Here is a 23,279-nt window from a genome sequence, read left to right as displayed (position 1 = left end):
TTTGTTCCCCACAGATACTTATAGATCATAATCAAGTCATCCCTTAACCTTTTCTTTGTTAAGATAAACAGATTGAGCTCCTTGAGTTTATAACTATAAGGCAGGTTTTCTAATCCTTTAATCATTCCAATTTATCAACATCCAACTTGAATTGTGGGCCCCAGAACTGAACACAGTATTCCAGCAGCAGCTGCACCAGTACCAAATATAAGGTAAAATAACCTCTCCACTGCTACTTGAGATTTCCCTCTTTATGCATATATTATATCCAACATTTTACACTGATACTTTTCAGAATAGTTTTATAAATATAAAAAAATTTCAAGAGCTATTCCCCTCCAAGAACTCCTCTAATGCCTTATCTAAATGCAGGAGTTGCACCAGTTTAATTTAAATTAGTTTTTAAACAGATTTATAGATAAAGCTTTTTACCCTAGTTTATGGACACCCAATTCCATTTCAACCAGGATTTAGATTAAATTTTGATTAAACTGACTTGTGTTAAATCTTAAATTAAACAAAAGAACCTTGTTTAAACAAAAGTAAAACCTAGTTAAAACAATAAGAGCATCCGCCTTCTGCATCAATATCACAAAAATCAGTTTTAAAAATATCACACCTTATGGTAAACCAGTGCAACTTTCTCATGTAGACAAGCCCCAAGAATACCTCCAAGAAGCTCCCAAGGATATCTGCAGAAAACATCTTGCTTCTCATCTCACTTAAAGGGAACCCCATTTTCCCAAGAAGGATCTGGACTCAGGGACCGGGGTGGGTGCTACCTGTTTCTCACAGATGTACTGCTGAAGCTGAGAACAGGGACAAGAGAGGACTGCACCTTTAGCATTTTGCTTGGGGGGGCAGGGGAGGAGGGAAGATGACTGCTGCTAACAGCAAGAACTCTAAGTAGGTAATCCAGCACACCTCAACTGGGAACAGGAAGAGAGCCAGACAATGGTTTTACTGAAGAGACTGATGGGAAACTAATGACTAGTGATCAGTTTATACATTTTGAAAGCTATCTAGCAAAGAGAGGTCTAAACCTTTAAGCTTCGTTCGTTTAGGAACAGCAGAATTTGTAATGTTCATCAGAGCACAACTCTAAAATACGTTATGTAGTATACAAAGATTATCTCAGCTGACAAAACTTTTGCACTCCAACTCAGTGAAAATAATTTGGTGCAATAACGCTTTAGAATTAGCGGACAAGTTAGATTTTTATATCATCAAGTTTGTTTTAATTAAATGAACGAGACAGCAAAACAAATCTGGAACTGGGGGGGAAAATGATCAGACTCTGAAAAGCTAAAACTGTTCAATTAACCTCACTTTCCAAACAAAAAGTTTATGCTCTGATCATACAATCAATCCACATCAGACAATTCTGAACCCACACAGAACCCACTGTGGTAGAAGTGTGCCTCAATCGGCACATGTGAGCAGTTTTTTCTATTAAAAAAATCTTTCTGGGAAGTGAAGAGCTCATGCACAGGGAATGCACTGTTCACATAAAACTCACGTTTACAGTGAAAACCGTATCAAAACCACAACTCTGAAGTCAGTAACTCCAACAGTTTGGAGGAAAAAACCCAGAAGAATTGGATTAAGATGACCTACTCAACAGGAAAGAAATCCCTCTGTAGGAAGCACTTTGGCAAAGGCAAAATTAACAACCAACAGCTTGGGCGACAGAAGCAATAGTGGATATTTTTAAATTACTTAATCCCTACAGGTGAGACAACAAACGAAAAGCTGTAAAGTCATTTTGGTAAGGTGACAAGAGTGCATCACCCAGTGACTGGGCAACAGGCAAATCTGCGCAATAACAATTCCCAACAGGAACAAAAAATGTGCCTAGTGACAGCACCTTTCACTGAAGCCAATAACTGCCAAAAACATATACTTTTCTTTGAAAAAAAATGTCTGTATTATGCCTGTAAGTAAGATGCAATAGAATTACAGAGCTATCAATCTGTGGTTTAATTCAGAATGACTTCTCAGGTAAGAAGCACTAAAGAACTGTCTAGACTTCCAACTTTTAGGATAGCTTTTAGGGTGGTTGCCCCTAAAGACTGAGCATAAATAGAGAAAACATTTCTGAGCAACAACAACACGGGCCAACACAGCTAGCACTATTATCAGCAGTTATAGATACTGAATTCTGCTACTGGTAAATCTGCAACAGTGTTGTCAGCATTTCTTTGGGCCCTTTTTCCCCCACTCACAGAGGTACAGCAAAGAACAGGTTACTCCAAAGTAACCTAGATGTAATGTAAAATGCTATTTAGTTAGACTCAAATTATAGTTTCTATATGCACTCAATCAAAAAACAACCCTTGAAAAGTTTACCAAATATCTATTAGCCAGAGGTAGATAAAGACAAGGCTAGAAGAGAAGTCTAATGTCAGTGACCTGGTGAGAAGCCCAGACCTCTCTACTATTATTGGTAAAGTTGAAAGAGTTTCTATTGGAGTACTATCCTAGGACCCTCCTTTGAGGATCTATTTTTTGTATCAGTCTCTGGTTAACAGGTGTCTGATAAATTTGAAGCCTTAACCTCTTCAAGCTGCTAGAAAGGAAAAAGATTTCTGTCACCTTCTCAGTCCACTACCAAGCAGGGGTAAAGGTCTGTGAGAACAGGACTAAACACGTTTCCTTCACGCTGTCCTCTCCCAGAGCCAACAGACTATAGCAAGGAGGAGGGTTTTTGCAACTTTCCCTCTGTCAGCCTGTTTTAGGTGGTCCTCCCTCATTAATAACATCAATGGGAACCTCTGATGTTGCTCACAGCTTTAAAACAGAATTCTTTACACCCTTCACTGTTATGCATAGTTTTCTGACTAGCAGAAGTGAAAATGACCTGTCTTGTGAATTTCACTGTGCAGATGCTTTGAGAAAATCTATGAGCAGCAACAGACAAACTGGAACCAACTTTAACTTCAAGACGACAATGTGGAATCATTCCACATTTCGGAAATACTTTGCAATCCTACATTTTTGGTTTTCAATGAAGGCTTACTTTCTGCAAATATTGATTAGATATCACCCTCCAACACACTTATCAGGAGAAAAGTCTTTCACTTGCCTGAGGTGAATTTCAAGCCATGTCATTCTGCGAACCAACAACCTTTCAACCAGAGTGCACATCAGACTAAAATTATTTATTTTCAGAAAAACAAAATGTTAGTATAGTTTTAGTTCTACCATTACTTTCTGTACCAGTACCAACAACTATGGACAGGAAAGTTCCAACTTCATTGGGGACTTGTTAAATATTCAACAAAAGTGGCTAGAGACAATTTAATTGCTCTGTTTTCCTATTTTAAAAAAACATTAAAATGTGTATTATGATGAATACAGGACCATGGGAAAACACACAACGCTTTAATGCATCATTAAAACAAAGGCTTTTTTTTGTAAATGGTACTCTCTTTGGTGTTGATGAAAATTTTCATCAACACCAAATAAAGTGTTTAAAGTGACCTAAGAACTAGGATAATGGCATTTTTAGGTTGGTACTATAGGCATATGTACACTAGAAATGTAAGTCAACCTATGGGAGGTCCATTTACAACCACCACAGTAGTTACTGTGATGGTTTATGTTCACATTACCCTTTCTTCTGTCGGTGGTGTGCATCCTCGCCAGGAGCGCTTCCACCGACTTAAGTTAGGCAATGTGGGGGGGCTTAGAGCCTGGGCATTCAGCACCACACGCAGCTCCCTGCTGGGAGCCCAGGTGCTGCCCAGAGTCTCCCAGTCCATGCGGGGACCAGGAGCCACCCTGACTTCAAACATGGAACTCCCCTCCCGGAGCCCTGCTCTGGTGGGGAGCAGAGAGCGAGTAGGGGCAACTGGTCTCCCAGAGGCGGGGATCCAGCGGAAGAAAGAGAAGGGGCAACCGCGAGCCTCAGTGAAGTACCAGGGCTCCCTGCGGGAAGCAGGGAGCCTTCAGGCAGCAACCCAGCTGGCAGAGGGGAGCCCAGGCAGCAGCTGGGCTGGGAGCCAGGGGGCAGGCGGAGCTCTGCTAGGAGCCGTGAAATTGGCAAGAATGACAGTCAGTCAAAGTAAATAACGGTGTCTACATGGATACTGCATCGCCCTAACTACACCGACATAAGTCCTACACCTCTTGTGGAGGTGGAGATATTATGTCGGTGTAGTAGGGCACTTAGATCAGCGGAAGGAAGGCTGTAGCGTGTACACTGACATAATTAGGTTGACATAAGCTGCCTTACGTGTAGTGTAGACCAAGGGTACTATGAATAACGAGGCTTCTATACTGTGCTTCTTACACTGGAGAAAAGAAACATTTATCTTCCCACTGTAATTTTATTGTGCAAAGCTAAAGAATCTGTTACAATTCACCAAGTAAAAGACACAACAAGTTTTAAAGTTAGAGTTACAGTACAGAACACATCAAGGTAGTTAGGTATAGTGAAATTTCACCACCTTTCAATTCATTTAACCTACTGACTATGGTTCCCATTTCAGAACAGGTGAAAACATTCAAAGAAAGTTCTTCTGTTTCAGAAGCATTTTGTAACCCATAGGAAAAAAGCAAAATCAATGCAACTTGCTAGCTTTTGCCAACTAAATTAGATGGTGCCAATTTTCTAAAACTTTATTTTAATGAAATAAAACAATGTAGTTCAAAGCGTCACCATAAAATGCCTGTAAACTGTATGGCAACCAAGGGATTTAATCAATATTTCCATGACTATTTTGGTATGCTGACACTATGTACAATATTATACAGCAAATTCATATATGCAGTAAAAATAAAAATACACTTGTAAAGAGCTTGAGTCAAGATCCCTTTGTTCAAGGTCAATATACCTTAGATTTTTTTAACTGTTTTTTAAGTTCAGATTTTTAAAAAGCTTTTGACAAATCAGCATTTTCAAAACATCAGAACTATTCCAATACTACTAACATGAAGGGATTGACAATATGCTTACTGAAGTTCTCTTAACATATCTGGCCATTAACTAGGTGAGGAATGCAGAGGTTCTGCAGAGTAAAATGGTAGAATAGCAGGCCAGAGTTGGTGCATTGAAAGCCCTGTAGACAGTTGTCTTCTCAGTGAGAAAAAGCCCTATTTAGTTGCGAACCAGCCATGGTGGGCTTTTGTAGCAAGCCTGAACAGGTATGTATTTTATAGCAAAAATTGCCACGTTTTCTCTGTTTGATCATTCCTGGATCTCTTCCCATAGACAAGTGGATTTCTTTTTGTAGATTTCAGAAATTTAACTACTGTTTTTAAATTACAGAAGCTTTGCAAAATGTGTGATTACACAAGAGCTCAACTAACTGTGCAACCAAAACTACTACGTTATACAACTTCCAAAGTAAATCATCAAAACATTTGTTATTCCCAAACAAACAAACAAGGGGGAAAAAGGCAAAGTTTACCTTACAAATCAGTTATGTGATTTGGAAGCTGAAGTTCTAAGAGCTGAAAAGTTTCCTATTTTATAAAAATACTAATTTATTAAAATATATACTTCGGTTTTTAGAACAGACTAAAGACATTTCACCAGAACAAGAACACTTCTATGATATTCTCCCAGTAGAATATTCACTTCGGGGAGTGGCAAGCCTTCATCTGCAACATTAGCAAAAATGCTGAAATTGTAGTGCAGGCCTGCACAACTCGTAAAGCGGCGAGGGCCACATTCCTACAAAGAAAACAGCTGAGGGCCGAAACCTCCCAGCCCGCAGAAATACCCCGCCCCAGGGCCACCCAGCCCTGCGGAAACAAACCCTCCTTCCCCAGCGCCGCCCCACCAAAACAGCTGTGGGCCAAAAAGGGAGGTTGGGGGTGGGGAGGTGATACTTTATTTTAAATCAACCAGGGGCTCCCAGCTGCAGAGGTGGCTGGGAGCCCTCAGGGGCAAATTAAAGGGCCCGGGGCTCTGGCGGCTGGGGGAACCCGGCAGGGCTGGCTCTAGGTTTTTTGCTGCCCCAAGCAAAAAAAAAATTGGCTGCCCCCCATCCCAGCCCTGGGCTCCCCCCTGTACCCTCCTGCTGCCCCAGTCCTGGGCTCTCCCCCCCTGCCGCCCCAGCGCTGGGCTTCCCCCTTTCCTCCCCACCAATGCCCTCCCCCCACCCCGCTGCTGCCTCAGCCCTGGGCTCCCCCCCACCAGTGCCCCCCACACACACACCTCCTGCCGCCCCAGCCCTGGGTCACTGGTAACTCGCTCCCAGGGTGGGTCATTCAGCAGGAATTTTGGATGTGCACAAAACACAGACAGGATTGGTTCTCATATGGTTACAGAGCTGCAGTAAAGTGGAACAATTTTCAGCTTGTGTGATTGGAGGATATCTGGATGCATATTATAAGACTGTCCTCCATAAATGAGGAAAAGTTGAGGTGCCTTTATTATTCTTTTGTTCCACTCTTTCTTTCTATGGGGAATTTGCCAATGCAATATCACTGTCTTCTGTTTAAACAAACAAAATTGCTGTTGAAAATAGCAATTCCAGTCCTAATAAGCATTTCTTGCTCAATTTTATCCTACTTTTTCTACAGCAAGTTACAGTGGATCAGTATATTTGATTTGGGAGAAATGAAGTAACAGCTGCCCAAACTGAACTTGAGCACTCCTGAATTTTGAGGTGTTCAAATCTGGAAGGCAGGTGCTGGGGGGGGGGAGCATGGCAGCAACGTGTCTGGAGCTGCATGGAACCAGACACACTGGTCTGAGTGGCACGGTAAGAGGGCTGGGGGTTGGAGAAGGGGTAGGGAGTTCCAGGGGGCAGTCAAGGGACAGGGAGCAGGGTGGATTGGATGGGGCGGAGGTTCAGGGGGGCAGTCAGGGGACAGGCAGCAGTTGGAGTCTTAGGGGTTCATCAGGGGACAGGTAGGAGGTGAGTTCCTGAGGGGAAGTTGGGGGGATCTCAGGAGGGGGCAGTTGGGGACAAGGAGAAGGGAGGCTTAGATAGGGGCTGGGGTCCCAAGGGGCAGTTAGGGGCAGGGGTCTCAGGAGGGGGCAATCGGAGGACAAGGCGCAGCGGCATTTAGATAGAGGGTGGGGTCCTGGGAGAGGGGTATCAGGGGACAAGGACCAGCGGTGTTAGATAGGGGGTGGGGGTCCTGGGGGACAGTTAGGGGCAGGGGTCCGTGGAGGGGGCAAACAGCGGCCGCGGGCCGGGATTCAAAGGGCTCTGGGCTCCCCTCAGCTGCGGGCAGCCCAGAGCCCTTTGAATCCCGGCGGCGGCTGGGATTTAAAGGGCTCTGCGCTCCCCACGGCTGCACACAGCGCAATCCTTTATACTGTCATACTGGAACTTTTCCCCAGGAAATGCTTGTGAAACTTGTATAAAAGTTTGACTTTAAAAAACAGTACACTGAAGAACACTGCATTTTCTTGGATTACTACTTCCATTAACAGTGAACTTACAGCACGTGGAGCCACAAGATGTCTCGCAGAGGTCAACATCACACTTCAGTAAAATCAGCTTCTCTCTTGGCCAAAACTGCCACCAGTAAAGAGACAGAAACACACAATATACTCCCTCATGGCTTTTCATAGTTTTAACCACAGGAATCAACTTTAAATTGCTGAATAAATCTTCAGGTAAGACAGTTAAATGATGAGAGCAGAAAGAACAGGAGGGGAAATAGGAAATAAAACAATAAAGAGGAGACCCCAACTGTAAACTGTCACCAAATAGCTAACGAGTTTTTCTTTTGGGGGTGGGGAGGGGCGGGGGGGGACTGAGAATACCATGAGGCAGTTTCCAAGTCTGGGGTCAAGGGAGTCAGTTTAGTACAGGAGGCATGAGGAATAACAGAACAATGGTAGTAGAGAATGTTGCATATTTGCTCCTGCAGCTATTGGTCTAGCAGTGGGCAACTCTCTGGAAACCACCTGCCTCTGACCCTGTTTCTTCAGGCTAGAACCCTGCACAGATACTCAAATGTGTATCCGCATCCAATCCATGATCTGCAAAAATTATCTGCAGATATCCGCAGATCTGCAGGGCTCTACACTGGGGCTCTATTCCAAGGCATCCCCCGCACCAGAGTCCGGTCAGGCAGAGCTGCTTGGGCAGCTGTGGGGAGCCGTAGCAGACTCTCCACCTGCCCTGGGCGGGTGACCTGAGCAGTCCACCACCCAGTGTCCCTGCCTCCCAAGCCCTGCAGCCCAGGGCAGGTAGAATAACCCAGGCTCCCCAAAGCTGCCCGTACGGATTTCTCCGACCCGACTCTGGCCAGGGGGCAGAGGGGAGGAGACCCGGAGCCGCAGACCAGGCATGGTAAGAGCTGGGCAGGCAGCTGTGAGGATCCATGGTGGACCCTCCACTTGCCCTGTGCATGGGGCCAAAGAGCCCTCTGCCTAGTGTCCCTGCCCCCCGCAGGCCTCCCGCTCAGGGCAGATGGAGGAACCGGTGCCCATGGTTCCTCACAGCTGCCTGCCCAGCTCTTACCATCAGAGACCTGCACAGAAATGGTCCACGGATATAAAGCAAATACCCATGGATTTGCAGGGCTCTACTTCAGATTACTACAAGAACAGCTCACAGGTACAGGACTGCCATCTCAGGCAGTAGCCCATATGTACATGCTTCTCTCCTTAGCAGACACACATGCTAGAAACTTAAAACTAAGAAAGCTTGAATTCTGCAGAAATGAACAGAGCCACCAATCACCAGGGAATGCTTTTTAAATACCTCTGGCAAGCAAATTTAGCAAGACCTGTTTATAACCAGTATTAAGAGATTTTTTTTTTTTACCCTTTGAAAAAGAGAAGTAAACACTCAGCATACTGTATCTAACTGCTAGAATTACCTAAATAATGCATTAAAATAAAACTCAGAGAAATTCAAATTTTACTGAATTTCAAGAAAAATCTATACGCAATTTAATAAAAGCATTAAAAATACTAACTACTCTGGATAACCTGCATTAATTTCAAAAGTGAACAGTTCTAGACACATTTTCACTTCATCTAACCAGTTGTTATTTACCATCATAGCTTAACAACTGCTTTTCAAAGACAATGAACTTCAAAACTAGTAATTTAAAAAAAAAATGTAGTTTCAGAACTATCACCTGACTGTGGTTTTACAACCACACTTTTCTAGTTTTAAAAAAGGTCTCTCCCCTGTTATGTGAAAGACCCACACAGAAGGGAAAACTAATTGATATACACCAGGGGTAGGCAACCTATGGCACGCGTGCCGAAGTCGGCATGCAAGTTGATTTTCAGTGGCACTCACACTACCCAGATCCTGGCCACCGAGCCAGGGGGCTCTGCATTTTAATTTAATTTTAGCTTCTTAAACATTTTAAAATGTTCTTAAAATGAACATTGAAGCTTCTTAAACATTTTAAAAACCTTATTTACTTTACATACAACAATAGTTTAGTTATATATTATAGACTTATAGAAAGATCTTCTAAAAACATTAAAATGAATTACTGGCACACGAAACCTTAAATTAGAGTGAATAAGTGAAGACTCGGCACACCACTTCTGAAAGGTTGCAGATCCCTGGACTATACAGTATTTCCAATTAAACTTACTTGAGGATGGGTCGGAAGGAAACAAGCCAGAACAGGGAAAGAACAGGTTAAAAATATTTAGAGAAGTTAGATTTAGTCAAGTCGGCAGGCCCTGATGAAATTCACCCTAGGGTACATAAGGAACTAGCTGAAGCAATGTCGGAAACATTAATGATTATTTTTGAGAACTCATGGAGGACAGGAGAGGTCCAGAGGACTGGAGAAGGGCACAAACAGTACTTATCTTTAAAAAGGGGATCAAAGAGGACCAGTCAGCCTAACTTCAATACCTGGAAAGATACTGGTACAGAATATCAATTTGTAAGCACCCAGAGGATAAAAGGATAGTAACTAATAGCCAACATGTATCTGCCAAGAACAAATCATGCCAAACTCATTTCTTTTTCTGACAGGGTTACTGGGGAAGTAGAAAAGGGGGAAACCTTGATTTTAGTAAAGCTTTTAAAACAGTCATATGTGGCATTCTCATAAGCAAGCTAGGGAGGTGAAGTACTAGCAGGTGGGTGCAATCTGTCCATCTGGGAGGTCATATCTAGTGGGGTCCCGCAAGAGCCAGTCCTGTGTCTGGTACTATTCATTTTCATTAATTACTTGGAAAGTGGTGGGGAGAGTTTATACAATTTGCAGATGACACCAAGCTGACAGGAGCTGCAATAACTTTGGAGAACAGGATTAGAATTCAAAATTACCTTGACAAGTCAGAGAATTGGTCTGAAATCAACATGATAAAATTCAGTAAAGGCACGTACAAAGTGCATAAATACAAAAAGGGGAATAACTGGCTAGGCAGTAGTACTGCAGAAAATATGGGAGTTAGTGGATTTCAAATTGAATGAGACAAAAACATGACACAGCTGCAAAAAAGGCTAATATTCTGGGGTGTATTAACAGTAATATGGTACATAAGACACAGGAAGCAACTGTTGTCCCACTCTAATCAGTGCTGGTGAGGTCTCAGCTGGAGTATGGTGTCCACTTTTGGACTCCATAGCTTAAAAAAAAAAAGATATGGACAAATTAGAGACAGTCCAGAGAGCAACAAAAGTGATAAAAGGCTTAGAAAATGAGTATGTTTAGTCTTCAGAAAAGATGACTCCAGGGAGAACCTGGTAGCAGTCATCAAATGTTAAGGGCACTTATAAAGAGGACAGTGATCAATTGCTCTCTGTGTTGGCTGAAGGTAGGATAAGACGCAATCCACTTAACCTCAATCTCCCTTTTTGCAAATTAAGACAGAAAAAACTTTCCAACCATAAGGATAGTTAAGTTATAGAACAGCCTTTCAAGGGAGATCATGGAATCCCCATCACTGGAGGTTTTTAGGAACAGGTTAGACAAACTCTCAGGAATAGTGTAGGTATACTTGGTCCTGCCTCTGCATGAGGAGCTGGACTAGATGATCTCTTGAGGTCCCCTTCCAGACCTGTATTTCTATGATTCTGTGAAGTGAAAAAAATAAGGAGGGTTTCCCCACCACACACACTGTATCTTCTCTGTTAATTATAATAAGAATAGGTAAAAAAAAATCATGTGTTTTTTTCAAACTGAAGATGTCCCTTAGCAGTATCAGAAAATAAATGTGATAGTATACAATAGATCAAGTTTTCCCTCAAAACTAAAAATCCAGGGAACTGAGTTTCTGATTGGTCCAGAACAAATGCTTGTAAAAGTTTACTGGTTTGGAAGCCTTTTGTATTCAATCTTCCAAATAATCATTTTTGCAACCATCTTCCACATACTCTTAACCACAGATCTCTCGAGAATTGCTGGAGACAGAAATTAAATCTTTATACCATTTGACGGATGAGAGAATTTACAGCCTTCAAAGTGTTTCCTAGACCACCCACCCTCTCATTGATAATCACATAGACTTCTCCTCCCTTCCCCGTGACTGAGCAGCATCCTGAAGACAGTGCTTCCATGGTAGATAAAAAAAAATACTTCTCTAACATTTACTGCTTTTAATGTATTTATCTTGTTGAACACTGTCTACTCTCCCCACTCCTCCATTTCCTTATCCCCCTGCACACATGCTTTGCTGCTATCAGGTTTTTATCTGTCTGCCTACACCTGGGTTTTCTTCTCCTCTGCATTTACAGCCCAGCCACAGCTACTCTTCTCTCCCAACTGCCCTGTTCATTTTCCCTGATGGTGAATGCCCACTCCACCAGCTGCTCGCTTCCTTTCCTCCATAGCAATGGCCCCCAAGAAGGCAAGCTGGCTCCTTGTTTCCAGCTGTTTCAATAGGTATTTAGTGTCTTTTTGCAATGAATGTTGGTAGACAAGGAAAGCCAGGAGCCTGTGACATATCAGCTCTCTGCAAAATCTCTACAAACCCATCTAGAAACTCCTGTTGTAAAATAGTCCATTTTAGCTTTGATGGTTGTCAGGCCCCTCTGTTCAGTAGTGATTTAGTTAGTTTGGCATTTTATATTATTGAATATATCATATTCTAAAGTTTAGATCAATAATTTCTTGTATCTAAAATTCTTCCAGTTTAAGTTCTCAAGTAACTAAAGGTAATCAACATTAACTATTCTCATCCAACTTCAGTGAAGTTTTAGTATTTAGATAATATCAACTGAATTAGTCTGTGAAGGGAAAAAATGTAGTACATGATCTAAAAGGTTTCATGTTGTATATACGAATATTGTTCAAATAATAAAATTTTAACAGTCATCTATTCACCTGTATATTAAGAATATGACAAAAAGCAAACAGATTTTCACAGATCCTCATAAACTTAGACATAGCAGGATGCCTGAGATCATTTCATATCAACTAATACCTCCCTTTAGATAGGTTTGGAGTACACATGGCCAAAGCTGAACTCCCTATCTAAACTCAAATTCTGCCTCCTTATATTTTCCATCATTGATGACAAAGATGCTCCGTCACTCAGGCATGACCTGGAAGTGATTTTTCACAACTCCTCCCTTGACCTACAGGATGTATTCAAATTTTGCAACTTCTTTTTTCGGTTTTAAGTGCAGATCTTTTCTTCCCATTCCCACATCTAACCTGCTCACCAGGCTTTATTACCTCCTCCTCTCAGGCTCTCTGAAACTCGTATCTCCCCCTCCAGTGCTCTGAAAACACAACTGCTAGGATCATTTTCCTTGCCTCTTAGTCTGCCCTGTCACAATACACACATTTTGAATCCTTCTATTGATTTCTCCCCTTTTCCACTAAGTCAAATTCAAGTTTCTTCTCCTCGCCTTCAAGACTCTTCATGGCTATCTTTTCCCTGCCAACAATGCTAGCTTTAACTGCTCACCTCCCTCAGGCTGGCTGTTCCTAAGCATAGAATCCCCTCCTGGAACCAACAGATAACCCCACAAGACCCACATCTGTGACTCCTACAAGAAACTGGCCAACAAATAATAGATTATGGGCTATATGGTCTAGTTATTTTGTGCATTGTTTGTCACCATAGATTTTAAGCTCTTCAGGACAGGGACTAGGCTTCCACGTGTGGAGACCTGAATACAAACACAAGATAGTAATTTTGCCACTTGGCTGTGAATATTTGCTTTTATTGTCACACTCCAACAAATTTTTTTTTAAACCACTGGATGCACAATCACATCACTTCCACTACCACTGGTAGTGTAGCCAAATGTTTATTCTGCACATTAAAGGTGGATATATTTTAGTGTAGTCTATGTGTGACTTTCCTTGGGCGATAAGAGGACAAAATATGTCAAAAGCCTGCAATAACCCTGGAATAAACTTTACCATTACCAGAGAGACTGAATACTCAACCTGCTTTACTTGTATTATACCAACACATAAGGCTTGTTCACATAGTTTGGGGTGTTCTTGGTATCACTATAATTACATTGATTAGAAACCAATATAGTTACAGTGGTACAACTTCCTACTGCAGATGCAGTTATATACCAGTACAAAGATGCATATATCCGTACATCTTATTTCAGGACTAAGCTTTATGGATATAAGCACTTTTATATGTGTATAACTGCATCCATACTAGATGGTTGTACCACTTGATCTATATTGGTCTCCAGAACAATACAATTATAGCAGCACAAAACAAAAAAAACCCTATGTATAGATAAGCCCTTAATAAAGTTATGTCAATTTTTGCTTTACCACAAAATACTGGACCAGATTCAGGACTGAATAAATTCAAAACATCAGCATACTGTACCACTTAGTCATCTGTTTGCTCAAAGAAGAACTGGAAACCAGGAGAGTGAAAAATTGAAGTGATTTTTAAAATTAACTTTAAAAGGAGAGGAATGGGTGAGTTTAGGCTTCTAATTTAGTGTTTAAAACTCCAGTGTTGCATGGTGAATGTTGTTGGATTTTGCTTTTTTTTAAAACAAAACTTAAAGTTAATGAAAAAAATCATGGGAGTATTTCCATTCAACTAATTCACTTAGATGTAGTCATTCCCTTGCAGTAGTTCCAATCAAAACACTCCAACACTACAATAATGAAACTGACTAGAAAATGAATAAATACAAAAGTGAAACCGGTCTATTTTCACTGCCTAAACTAAGAGAAATGCAAAGAATAAACACATTCAAAATAATGGAGAAGAAAATGACATTACTAATTTTACTTCAGTTAATAGTCCTAGGTCCTATTAGCATTTAGTAAAGTTTTTTTTTAAAAAAACATGCTATCTAACTTGACAATATCTATCCATTTAAACAAAATACAGTATGTTCTCACTAAGTTTTCTGTAGCCCTGAAATTGAGAGACATATGGGAAGTACTGAGATAACTTTACTTCTGTATTGGTATAATTAGTGACATATTGCAACAATCAGCAGTATATTTTAGTGTAATTACAGTACACACTAGCCTGTATTTAAAATCAGATAGCCCGTTACATCCATGACCATAATACCCAATAAATGTATCAGCAACACCCAGTCAAGAAGTTCCAGTTGTGTTCAAACACCTAATTCCAATTCATAAAAATGATACGAGTATGCCATAGATCTTAATGGTGTCAAAGTAAAATGCATGCAGTTTAAACCTTTGTATAGCTATTTCAGAGCACAGATTTATCTGCATAAGTAGGCTCTGCCAGTTTGTTCTATGCACTTTGCTTTATTGGTCACAATTTAATATTATTTCACTCAATTATGCTATTTTTATGGAATGTAAGCTAGACATGATTTCTGAATATGTAAATAATTCTTAGTTTTTTATAACACAAAATCACTTCTGTTTATTTCATTTTGTGTCTTTAACAAACACTCTTTATTCTGAAAGGCTCACATTCACTTATGCAAACATTTAGGACTACTTGTTATACATACTAAAAATACACTGTGTGTGTGATGTCTATTAATCATAACACACTGAATTTTTTACTCCATGAAGGAAGGGGGGAAGGAGAGAACAGAAGGGGAAGTAGCCTTCTATTCCCTTTACATATTCCAGTATCTAGACTACATTATCCCTCAACACCACTGTATACATCCATGAGGCACTGCATCACCAACCATTCAGTCCAGGTGGACTTGAGAACTTGAACTTATTTCTCCTATGTTTAAACACAGTGAGAATGGGTTCAATATTCAGCTGCCATCCCCACCCCCTCAAGTGCTCCTATATTGGACCTTGATCCTCCAAACACTTACACATATGCTTACCTTTACTAAGGTAAGTCCCATGGAAATCAATGGAACTACTCATGGTAGTAAAAAATTAAGAAAAAAGTGTTAAGTGTTTGAAGGATCAATGCCTTGGGGAGCAAGTAAGTAGAACCAGAAACTAAACCCAGTCTCTTGAATGGTAGCATAGAACAGAAGCTTATAAGGCTTGCAAAGAACTTAATCTATCATGTATGGAAGTGTAACATTTAGAAGAACAGCACATTAAAAAGAAAATTATTAATCCAAGTTAACCTGTGAGCATTTTCTTATGCCCTAACACATTATAAACAATTTAAACAACTGAACAACAGAAGACAGACTAATAGTAGCTGAAACTCTGATGCTTCAAAGTCTCTGTAAGAATAAGTAAAAATGTATTCTGTTTATAAAAATATCTAAAATGTAATCTAATTAAGATGTTACCATATACTGCTCTTCCCAAGGCCTTTAGAAGTCAGCTTGAAAATGCAACAATACAAAAAAAAATTAAATTTAATCAATCTCTTGGTGGCTTCATTGAAATCTACTACTTTTTGGAAGAGTAAAAATTAGTTCAGTTTAAAAGACCAAGGGCAATTGCCTCCCGTGGAACTGATCACTATATTTTGGTCTCAGTGCAGTCTTCTCACCGTGGTGTAAGGCATGTCATTTAATGTGAAGTTGTGCTCATGTCAGTTGTAACTGTTTCACTTGTTACTTCAATAAAATTGAAGTCAGATTACTACTGCTTAAATAAAAAGTCAATTAAAAACAACTCACCTCCATCCCTCTCTCTAACTCTGTGAGTATGCACACTTTTTGCTTTACTGTGCCCTGTGGTGTCACCATATTTGTTTTCAGGGCTATCAGATCGCCGCAACATTTTATTTGGTGGTGAAGGATCTGTGGTGTCTCGCATTTTGTCATGACGGTGATCACCACCACTGGGGTGACTCTTTGATGAGTATTTAAGAGTCTGCAAAAGATGAGAATATGTTTTAAAATGAAATCCAATTATGTAGCAGTTAATATTACTTCTAACTAATACAAATACTAAATTTACAAGATATTTAAGATTTTTCACTGTCTAGTGTAAATTTTAGCGATTAAATTATTTCTAAGGTATATTTGAGTGACATATCAGCATTTTAGGAAGACAAGTAGCATAAAGCTTCCCAATTTTAATTATCCCATCTACAGTAAGAAATTCTATTCTTATTTAGCTCTTGTATCATATTCCCCCACTATGGGCTCAGAGGTGAATATCTGCTATAATAGGATATTAAAATTAAACTGCAATTCCTTGAATTCTAATTCATCTTGCACTATATACACATTCAGCACTACATAGACTGCTGACTTCTTTTTTGGGAGGAGGAGTTCAGTTACTTAATAAGTAATGGAATAAAAACAGAAGTTATCATTTACAAATTCTGCATGAACCAGTGTATGCACTGCAAGTTTAATTCAAAGTCACTTAAGCTCACCCACCGCCTTGAATTTCCAGAACAAACTTTACTAGGGCACAAGAACAACTAAGATAGTATTAAAAAGAATGCTGAACTGGGGAGAGGGGTGTGAGGTGATGTGGAGGGGAGCTTAATTTGTGTTCATTCTGAAATATTTATACATTGGAAGCAGCACTGATCAGCATCTTTCACAATGCAAACCTCTGGATGGGGAATGTTTACATTTAGATGAACTGTCACTAACAGCTGCTTTCAATTGTCACATTTTGTTTCACAACTAGTCAGCCAAATGCCCAGAAATTTCAAAAAACAGCCCCTCAAATGTGTCATGAGAGCACAATACCCCACTCCCCTACCCATGGGAATAGGTGTCCTCAAAAAACCACAGCTAGCACTCCCCAAGAACTGGGTTTTCAGGCTAGGAAGGGAGTATGTTATGCCTCTCAGAAATACAAGTAGTTTCCCAGTGACATAAGGATTTGATGCAGGTTTCTTGCATATAGCTGCAGCCCCAGTGGGCCGGTGGCTATAGTGTGCCCTGCTCAGGTGTCAGCTCCCAGCAGGGATTTGGGGAGCAGGCGAGGGGCTTTCTCCGGCCTTCAGAGAACACGTTTTACTATCTGTTTTTCACTAAATGCGATATTGACTCATTCTCCCGCCCCCCACCTTCTCCCGGCACTGAGGGCCGAACCCTACACAGGACCTCGCTAGGCCTCGCCTAGCCTCCCTGCCTCTGCCCCGCCGGGCGCCAGAGGGAACCGGGACCCCTCCCCCCTCCCACACAGGCGCCCCCTCCCCGGTACTAAGGGGCTCATGAGTGGAGGAGGCGGGGAAGTGGCAGCACCGCGGCCTGCGTCGGCGGCCGAAGCCTGTGCTGGAGTAGCTCCCTCCCCTCCGCTCTCTCCCCCGCTCCTCCTCCTGGGCCTAGCGGCCAGCGCTGCAGGTACCTGGTAGGGCTGAGAGTCCCCCCTGCGGTCGTGACAGCTGGAAGAGAGAGAGAAAGCGACGTTAGCGAACAACCGTTACCGGCCGCCGAGGGGGAGGGGTACCACAAACATGGCGGAGGGGCTGGGGGAGCCCCCCGCGGGGTGGGGGAAAGGGAGGAGGGGATTTACCCATCACTGAGTCTCTGCTGTTTCCTCGCATACATTACCATCAATGCCCGGCCTGTGTGCGTGAGTGTGAGGGGACCAGGAGGGGACGGCCGCGGCCGGGCCACAGGCGCCGAGGGGGGAGGAGGGGGAGGCAGCGCTCCGCCTCGCCACCGACCGGGACAGGGAAGGGGAGGGAGGGGGCGGCTCAGGCAGCTCGGCTGGGAGCAGCGCTCACGGGCCCATCTCCTCTCCGCACAGCGAAAGGGGAGACGCCACAGCTCGGCCCCGCACACTCTGAGACACTGAGCAGCACAGACTCCGCCGCCGCTGCCTCCTCCCCCCGCTGCTCCCACCACCGCCGCCGCTCCTCCAACTACATCCGGGAAACTCGGGCGACGCCTTGTTCGGTTAACGTCGGGTGTTTTCGGCTTTTTTCGGCAAGCTCCTCCCACTCGGCCCCCTCTGCTCTTGGGCGGCTGTGCCTTCGGGAAACATCGGCTATTTCCGCCAAGTCCAACGCCCTCACTCTTCCTCTTCGGACAGCATCGGCTATTTCCGCCACCAGCCTACCGCTACCGGGTAACGCGCTCCGCCAGCCTTCGGAAAACATCGCCGCAGACAGCGCCTCCGCATTCGGAAGTTCTCGGGTATTTCCGTGACCCTTCACCCCTCGCCCTGCGGCCACTCCCGGTTGGAACGCTCGGAGAAAGCAGCTGTTCGGAGAGCCGGGCTGGCTGATTGGCCAGGAGCCCCTTGCCTCTTGGGTGGCATGGCGAGCTCCTGAGAGGCGTGCTCCGCTCTGCTGCAGACAGCCTGGGGTGAGAGCGCTGGCTACCAGTTAGCGCAGACCGCTTTCCGGCTGGTGCGGGAGGCTCTTCGTCCAGGTTGGGTACAGCAGGGGCAATGGCAAGGGAGAGGGTCTCCTCCAAGCCCGACTGACAAATGGGAGGGTAGAAAGGGAACCATCTTGTGTACGTCCTGTCTCCTGGGAGGAAACTCGGGATGGGGAAGGTTAAAACGGCCCTTTGGGAGGCTTGCTCCTGGCTGCATGGATGTGCGAGTGTGTCCCCTTTGCGGCGCTTGTTTGTCTCGCAGCAGCCCCAGTGGATGTTTAAGTCTTAAGACTGGAAGACTGGGGCTTTCTTCCTGTCTCTGTTAGGAAAGTGTCTGAGTTGTCACCGCCATAGTTGCTGTGGGAGTTAGGTGGCAATAATAAGAGCTGCCCCCGTGGGGTTCCCCTCTCAAATTGCCAGGCTTTTGGTGGCGGTGCTGTTTGTAGCGTGCCATAGCAGCCACTGCTTGAAGCCCCGGAGAACACTCTGTTTCCACTTAGTAGTAAGAGGATGGAGAGCAAATAGGGCTGGAGTATATCCCTGGCACCCTCGCACCTGCAATCAGTTCCCATAGCAAGCATGTAATGTTCATGATATGGCTCTTCTGTGGAGATAGGACAGAGCACTCTCACACTGCCTACTCATCCAGACTGCTCCCGGTATCCTCCTGAGGAGAGCGAAGAAAAGCAGCTCTCCAGAGCAGAGGCGGGCAGCTAGCTTGCACATTACAAAACATACTCATCTAACTCATGTCCACGTGCGTGTGAAAATAGAGTGTTGAATTGATTAATAGAATCATAGAATATCAGGGTTGGAAGGGACCTCAGGAGGCCATCTAGTCCAACCCCCTGCTCAAAGCAGGACCAATCCCCAACTAAATCAAAGTTTGGATGCCCGGAGCAGCTAGGGAGAGGTAAATCGTTGCGGGGGATTGGAGGGAAGCTGGGGACATTCCGGCTGGTGGCTCCTATCTTGTGCTGGACTCACTATAGGCAGACCTGGGAAGTACTGTGAGTGGGGAGGTGGTACAGTACTTGTGGTTAAGCACAGTATCAGATGAAGAAAATGTCTTTCTTTATCCTTGACTTTGAGTGAATATTTCTAGTGACAATCACCAAATTTCTGTCCTCCATAGAAAAGACTATATTTGTAAATTACAGTTTTATATTTGTGACCAAGCACTGAAATTCTGAGCCCAAAAGGAGTTGTTTTTTCCAAGAAAGTTGTAATAGGAAGCTACAGTGAAAATTATTTTGTGACAATTTTGCTGTAATGAAGGGTTAGACTTCATTATATGTAAATGTTCATTAACTATCAAAAGAAACTCGCTAAAGCACTGAGTAAATAAATGGAAATTCTGGAACCTTGAATTTTGGCCCTGATCCCTAGACAGAAAGAGGCTGGGAACATCACAGAAGTTGTATCCTTAGATATGTTAAACTTAAGTCTGGGGAGGTTCGGGTTTTTTTGTTGTTGTTTTTTTAAAGCAAAATGTTATTTTACCATAGCAGTACCTGTGCTGGTTTGTTAGTGGAGAGTTGTTCACAAAAGCCCAGCTACAGGCTTTTTTGTTTTGTTTTTCCTTTTTAAATGAAAGTGCTGAATGGTGTCGCTGAGAGAGGACTCTGAAAGTGGTGGCAGAGTCCACTGAGAGGGTGAAGCCTGGATGATGACTCAGCAGGGAGCTGTTCTGCAGGATTACAATAATGAGCTGGTGAAATGCATTGAAGACTTATGCATGCAAAGAGAAGAACTGAACAAGCAGATCCAGCAAGCGGAAGTGGAAAAAAATAAACTCCAGCATGAAATCCGAATCCTGTCTGAGCAACTGGAGTGTGTCTGTGAAAGCTTGGCCCAGAAGACAGCCTCACGGAACGAGCTTGATAAAATCCTTGCTGAAACTGAAACTGCTTATATGAAGATTTTGGATAGTTCTAGAATGCTGCTAAATGTCCTGAAGAAGGAAGTGGGGAATTTAAACAAAGCTGCAGAGCTGAAAAGCAACGTGGCCTGAAACAGCTAAATGCTTGGACTCTAACACAATTACAATTCCTCCTGTTCAGAAATGAGGTTAGCCACAGAACCCTGTGATGAGCATATATCTGAGAAAGGGTTCTACCTTAACTTTTGTATATGTTTTTAGCACATTTAAAATAATGGAAAATAATGTACAATACAGATAAATAAAGCTACTGTTTTGCTAAAAATTTCTATATAATTATCTAAACAAACCAGCACATACAAAGAGTTACATAGACTTTGCAAATAGATTCGAGGAAAATAGAGGTCAAATTTTGGACCAACCAACTTTGACATTATGCCTCTTTAATAATTGTAAGGGAAGGTCAGCAAGGAAAGGAGGCTCTTGATTTACCACTCAAGCCCTGAATGTTTACAGCTGAGTTTCAATCTGATTTATTAGTACTCCTTAAATCTGAGAGGAAAGAACACTTTTGTCTCTTTTCAGTCACTCCTATATCAATGGCAAGAATACATGTTAATGACTTTGAGAAATCCTATCCAGTTAATCCAATTCAGTTCTCTCTTACCTGGGAAACATTGCAACTGAGTTCTCGGAAGAAGGGATGGTATAAAATGAGTGGGCAGGTGGTAGATTCTGAACATGGACAAAATACTTTTGACTCCTTTTGGCTGAGTCAAGATGATGATGAATTGTTTCAGCTGTTACTGGCCAAATAAAATCTCCTAATGGTTTCCTCTTTTAGGGGTCTGTTCTCTATCTGAAATGTGCCCATAACTCAATCTCAGTATTATTTATTTTTATTAAGATGGCATCCAGAGACTCAACAGTTTCATGTTGCTTTCAGGCCCACCTTAAACCCCCTTTAAAATAAGTGGAACAGGATTCCATCAAAATATGTTAAAATAATTAAAATTTAGGGGAGGAGGGATAGCTCAGTGGTTTGAGCATTGCCCTGCTAAACCCAGGGTTGTGAGCTCAATCCTTGAGGGATCTGGGGCGGGATCTGGGGCAAAATCTGTACTTGGTCCTGCTAGTGAAGGCAGGGGACTGGACTCAATGACCTTTCAGGGTTCCTTCCAGTTCTATGAGATGGGGGGGGGGGTGTATGTATAATATAACCAAAAAAAAAGACATACTATTTAACAGATGCTCTCTCCAGAAATTGAATTTCCAAAATGCAAGTTGATCATGTCCTTGCAAAGTGCATGGCATCTATAAACTTGCATACTGGGAGAGAATAGATCCCTTCATTTTTATAGTAGATGGCTATGTGTGGTATTCTAATAGGAAACAAACTTTTGAGTCTTTAGAACTCAAGACCATACATTACACAACTATTATTTATAAGGATTTCTGCAGCCCTTATCACAGTAGTATCTTTATACAACTTGTTTCAGTGACAACTTTTTACATAACTTTGTCAAAGTTGTTTGCCTATTGAGTTCATCTTAGCTGATGGTAAAAGACAGAACTGCCTGAAGACTTTATTTTGTATTCCCTTATGTAAAACTTCTATTACTCATGTATTATAGACGCAAAAGATTTGTGAAGAATATGGTGGGGGAGTTTTACATACGCACTGGAAGAAGAAAATAATATTAGAGTTGGCTCTCTAGCTGTGAGACTTTCTTTTGCAAGTGATTAAAAACAACCTAGTTTGGAGGGGGAGGGAAGAGAACATGGCAGAAATCTCAGTTCTAATCTTGTTTTCTATTTCTAGTACGTACTAAACGTTTCTTTTTATATTGCCCTGCACACTAACAAACTGTAGCACTAGCTTTGCTCTTAGATGTGCATGGCAGTAAAATCTTGCATGGTGCCAAGTATCAGAGGGGTGTTAGTCTGTGTCCACAAAAACAACGATGCAGAAGTGGGGTTTTTTTACTCATGAAAGCTTATGCCCAAATAAGTGGGTATTTACCCACGAAAGCTCATGCTCCAAAATGTCCATTAGTCTATAAGGTGCCACAGGATTCTTTGCTGCTTTTACAGATCCAGACTAACACGGCTACCCCTCTGATACCAAATAATTCTGTTTGTCTTTAAAGTGCCACCAGACTCCTCATTGTTTTTTCAGTAAAATCTTTGTTTCATACTGATTCAGTACATTTAAAGGAGTGCAGTTGTACTCTGACTTGTCAGGCAGCGTAATACAAATCATGAATCCCGTGGGTGCAAGAGCGAAGGGTGTGTTAGTGCAAACTGTGTCTGGTGAGATTAGTCTCTGTTCCGTTTTATGAAGCAAAGTTTATATTCTCCTGTGTGCAATACTGCATTTTTTTTTTTTAAATCTCATTGGGAAAGAATGACTGAGCTAATCAACAATTTGTTCATGTACCACTTCCTGTAGCCTCACTTGAATAATACAGGAGTGACAAAACTAGCCAATATCAGGGATACTGCTATTATTTTAATACTATAATACTAATGAGGTAATCCTGCTCCCTTGTTTTTACTTTAATTTACTTCACAAATTACAGCAAATATTTTTTCACTGAGTTTGAGCTTCTGTCTATCCATCTAGATGTTTGATCTGCTTACCATATCTGATCTTGCTCATTACTTGATTGCCATGTCATGCTTGTTATTGACATCACAATCTTAGATTTTTCTGAGACTCTAGATCAGCGCAGCAAAGACTTCTGTCCCAGAGTTGCATGTATGTATTCTACTTCATATTAGTAGACATTATTTAGTTGGAGTGGGACTTAGAGAATTTTATGTGAAAAAGAACTTGTATCATGAAA

General features: G+C 42.2%; 2 protein-coding genes across 7 annotated transcripts in view; one reads left to right on the top strand and one right to left on the bottom strand.

The window, feature by feature from the left end:
• WAC (WW domain containing adaptor with coiled-coil) overlaps positions 1 to 18,055 on the bottom strand; it is a 107,900-nt gene extending 89,845 nt beyond the window's left edge. For both annotated transcript variants that reach the window (XM_045004857.1, XM_045004858.1), the window contains exons 1-3: positions 17,737 to 18,055; positions 17,569 to 17,605; positions 15,933 to 16,128 (exon numbers count right to left, since the gene is read on the bottom strand). In XM_045004857.1, the coding sequence (XP_044860792.1) occupies positions 15,933 to 16,128; positions 17,569 to 17,605; positions 17,737 to 17,777 (274 nt within the window). In that variant the 5' untranslated portion in view covers positions 17,778 to 18,055. The remainder of the gene's footprint in view (positions 1 to 15,932; positions 16,129 to 17,568; positions 17,606 to 17,736) is intronic.
• Positions 18,056 to 18,148: 93 nt separating this feature from the next.
• LOC123363648 (Sjoegren syndrome nuclear autoantigen 1 homolog) lies at positions 18,149 to 21,263 on the top strand. Of its 5 annotated transcripts, none has more exons than XM_045004863.1 (2): positions 18,149 to 18,362; positions 20,146 to 21,263. In XM_045004863.1, exon 2 carries the CDS (start codon positions 20,215 to 20,217, stop codon positions 20,560 to 20,562), a length of 348 nt encoding a protein of 115 aa, XP_044860798.1. In that variant the 5' UTR covers positions 18,149 to 18,362; positions 20,146 to 20,214; the 3' UTR covers positions 20,563 to 21,263. The 5 variants fall into 5 exon arrangements, with proteins under 5 accessions (XP_044860798.1, XP_044860794.1, XP_044860797.1 ...); XM_045004859.1 differs by lacking the exon at positions 18,149 to 18,362 and adding an exon at positions 18,377 to 18,533; XM_045004862.1 differs by lacking the exon at positions 18,149 to 18,362 and adding an exon at positions 18,395 to 18,577.
• The last annotated feature ends 2,016 nt before the right edge of the window (positions 21,264 to 23,279 follow it).

The sequence above is a fragment of the Mauremys mutica genome, chromosome 2 (assembly GCF_020497125.1).
Source record: "Mauremys mutica isolate MM-2020 ecotype Southern chromosome 2, ASM2049712v1, whole genome shotgun sequence".
NCBI classification, from domain to species: Eukaryota; Metazoa; Chordata; order Testudines; family Geoemydidae; genus Mauremys; species Mauremys mutica.
Note: the sequence above shows the minus strand (reverse complement) of the source record. Positions and strands in the feature narration are given on the sequence as shown.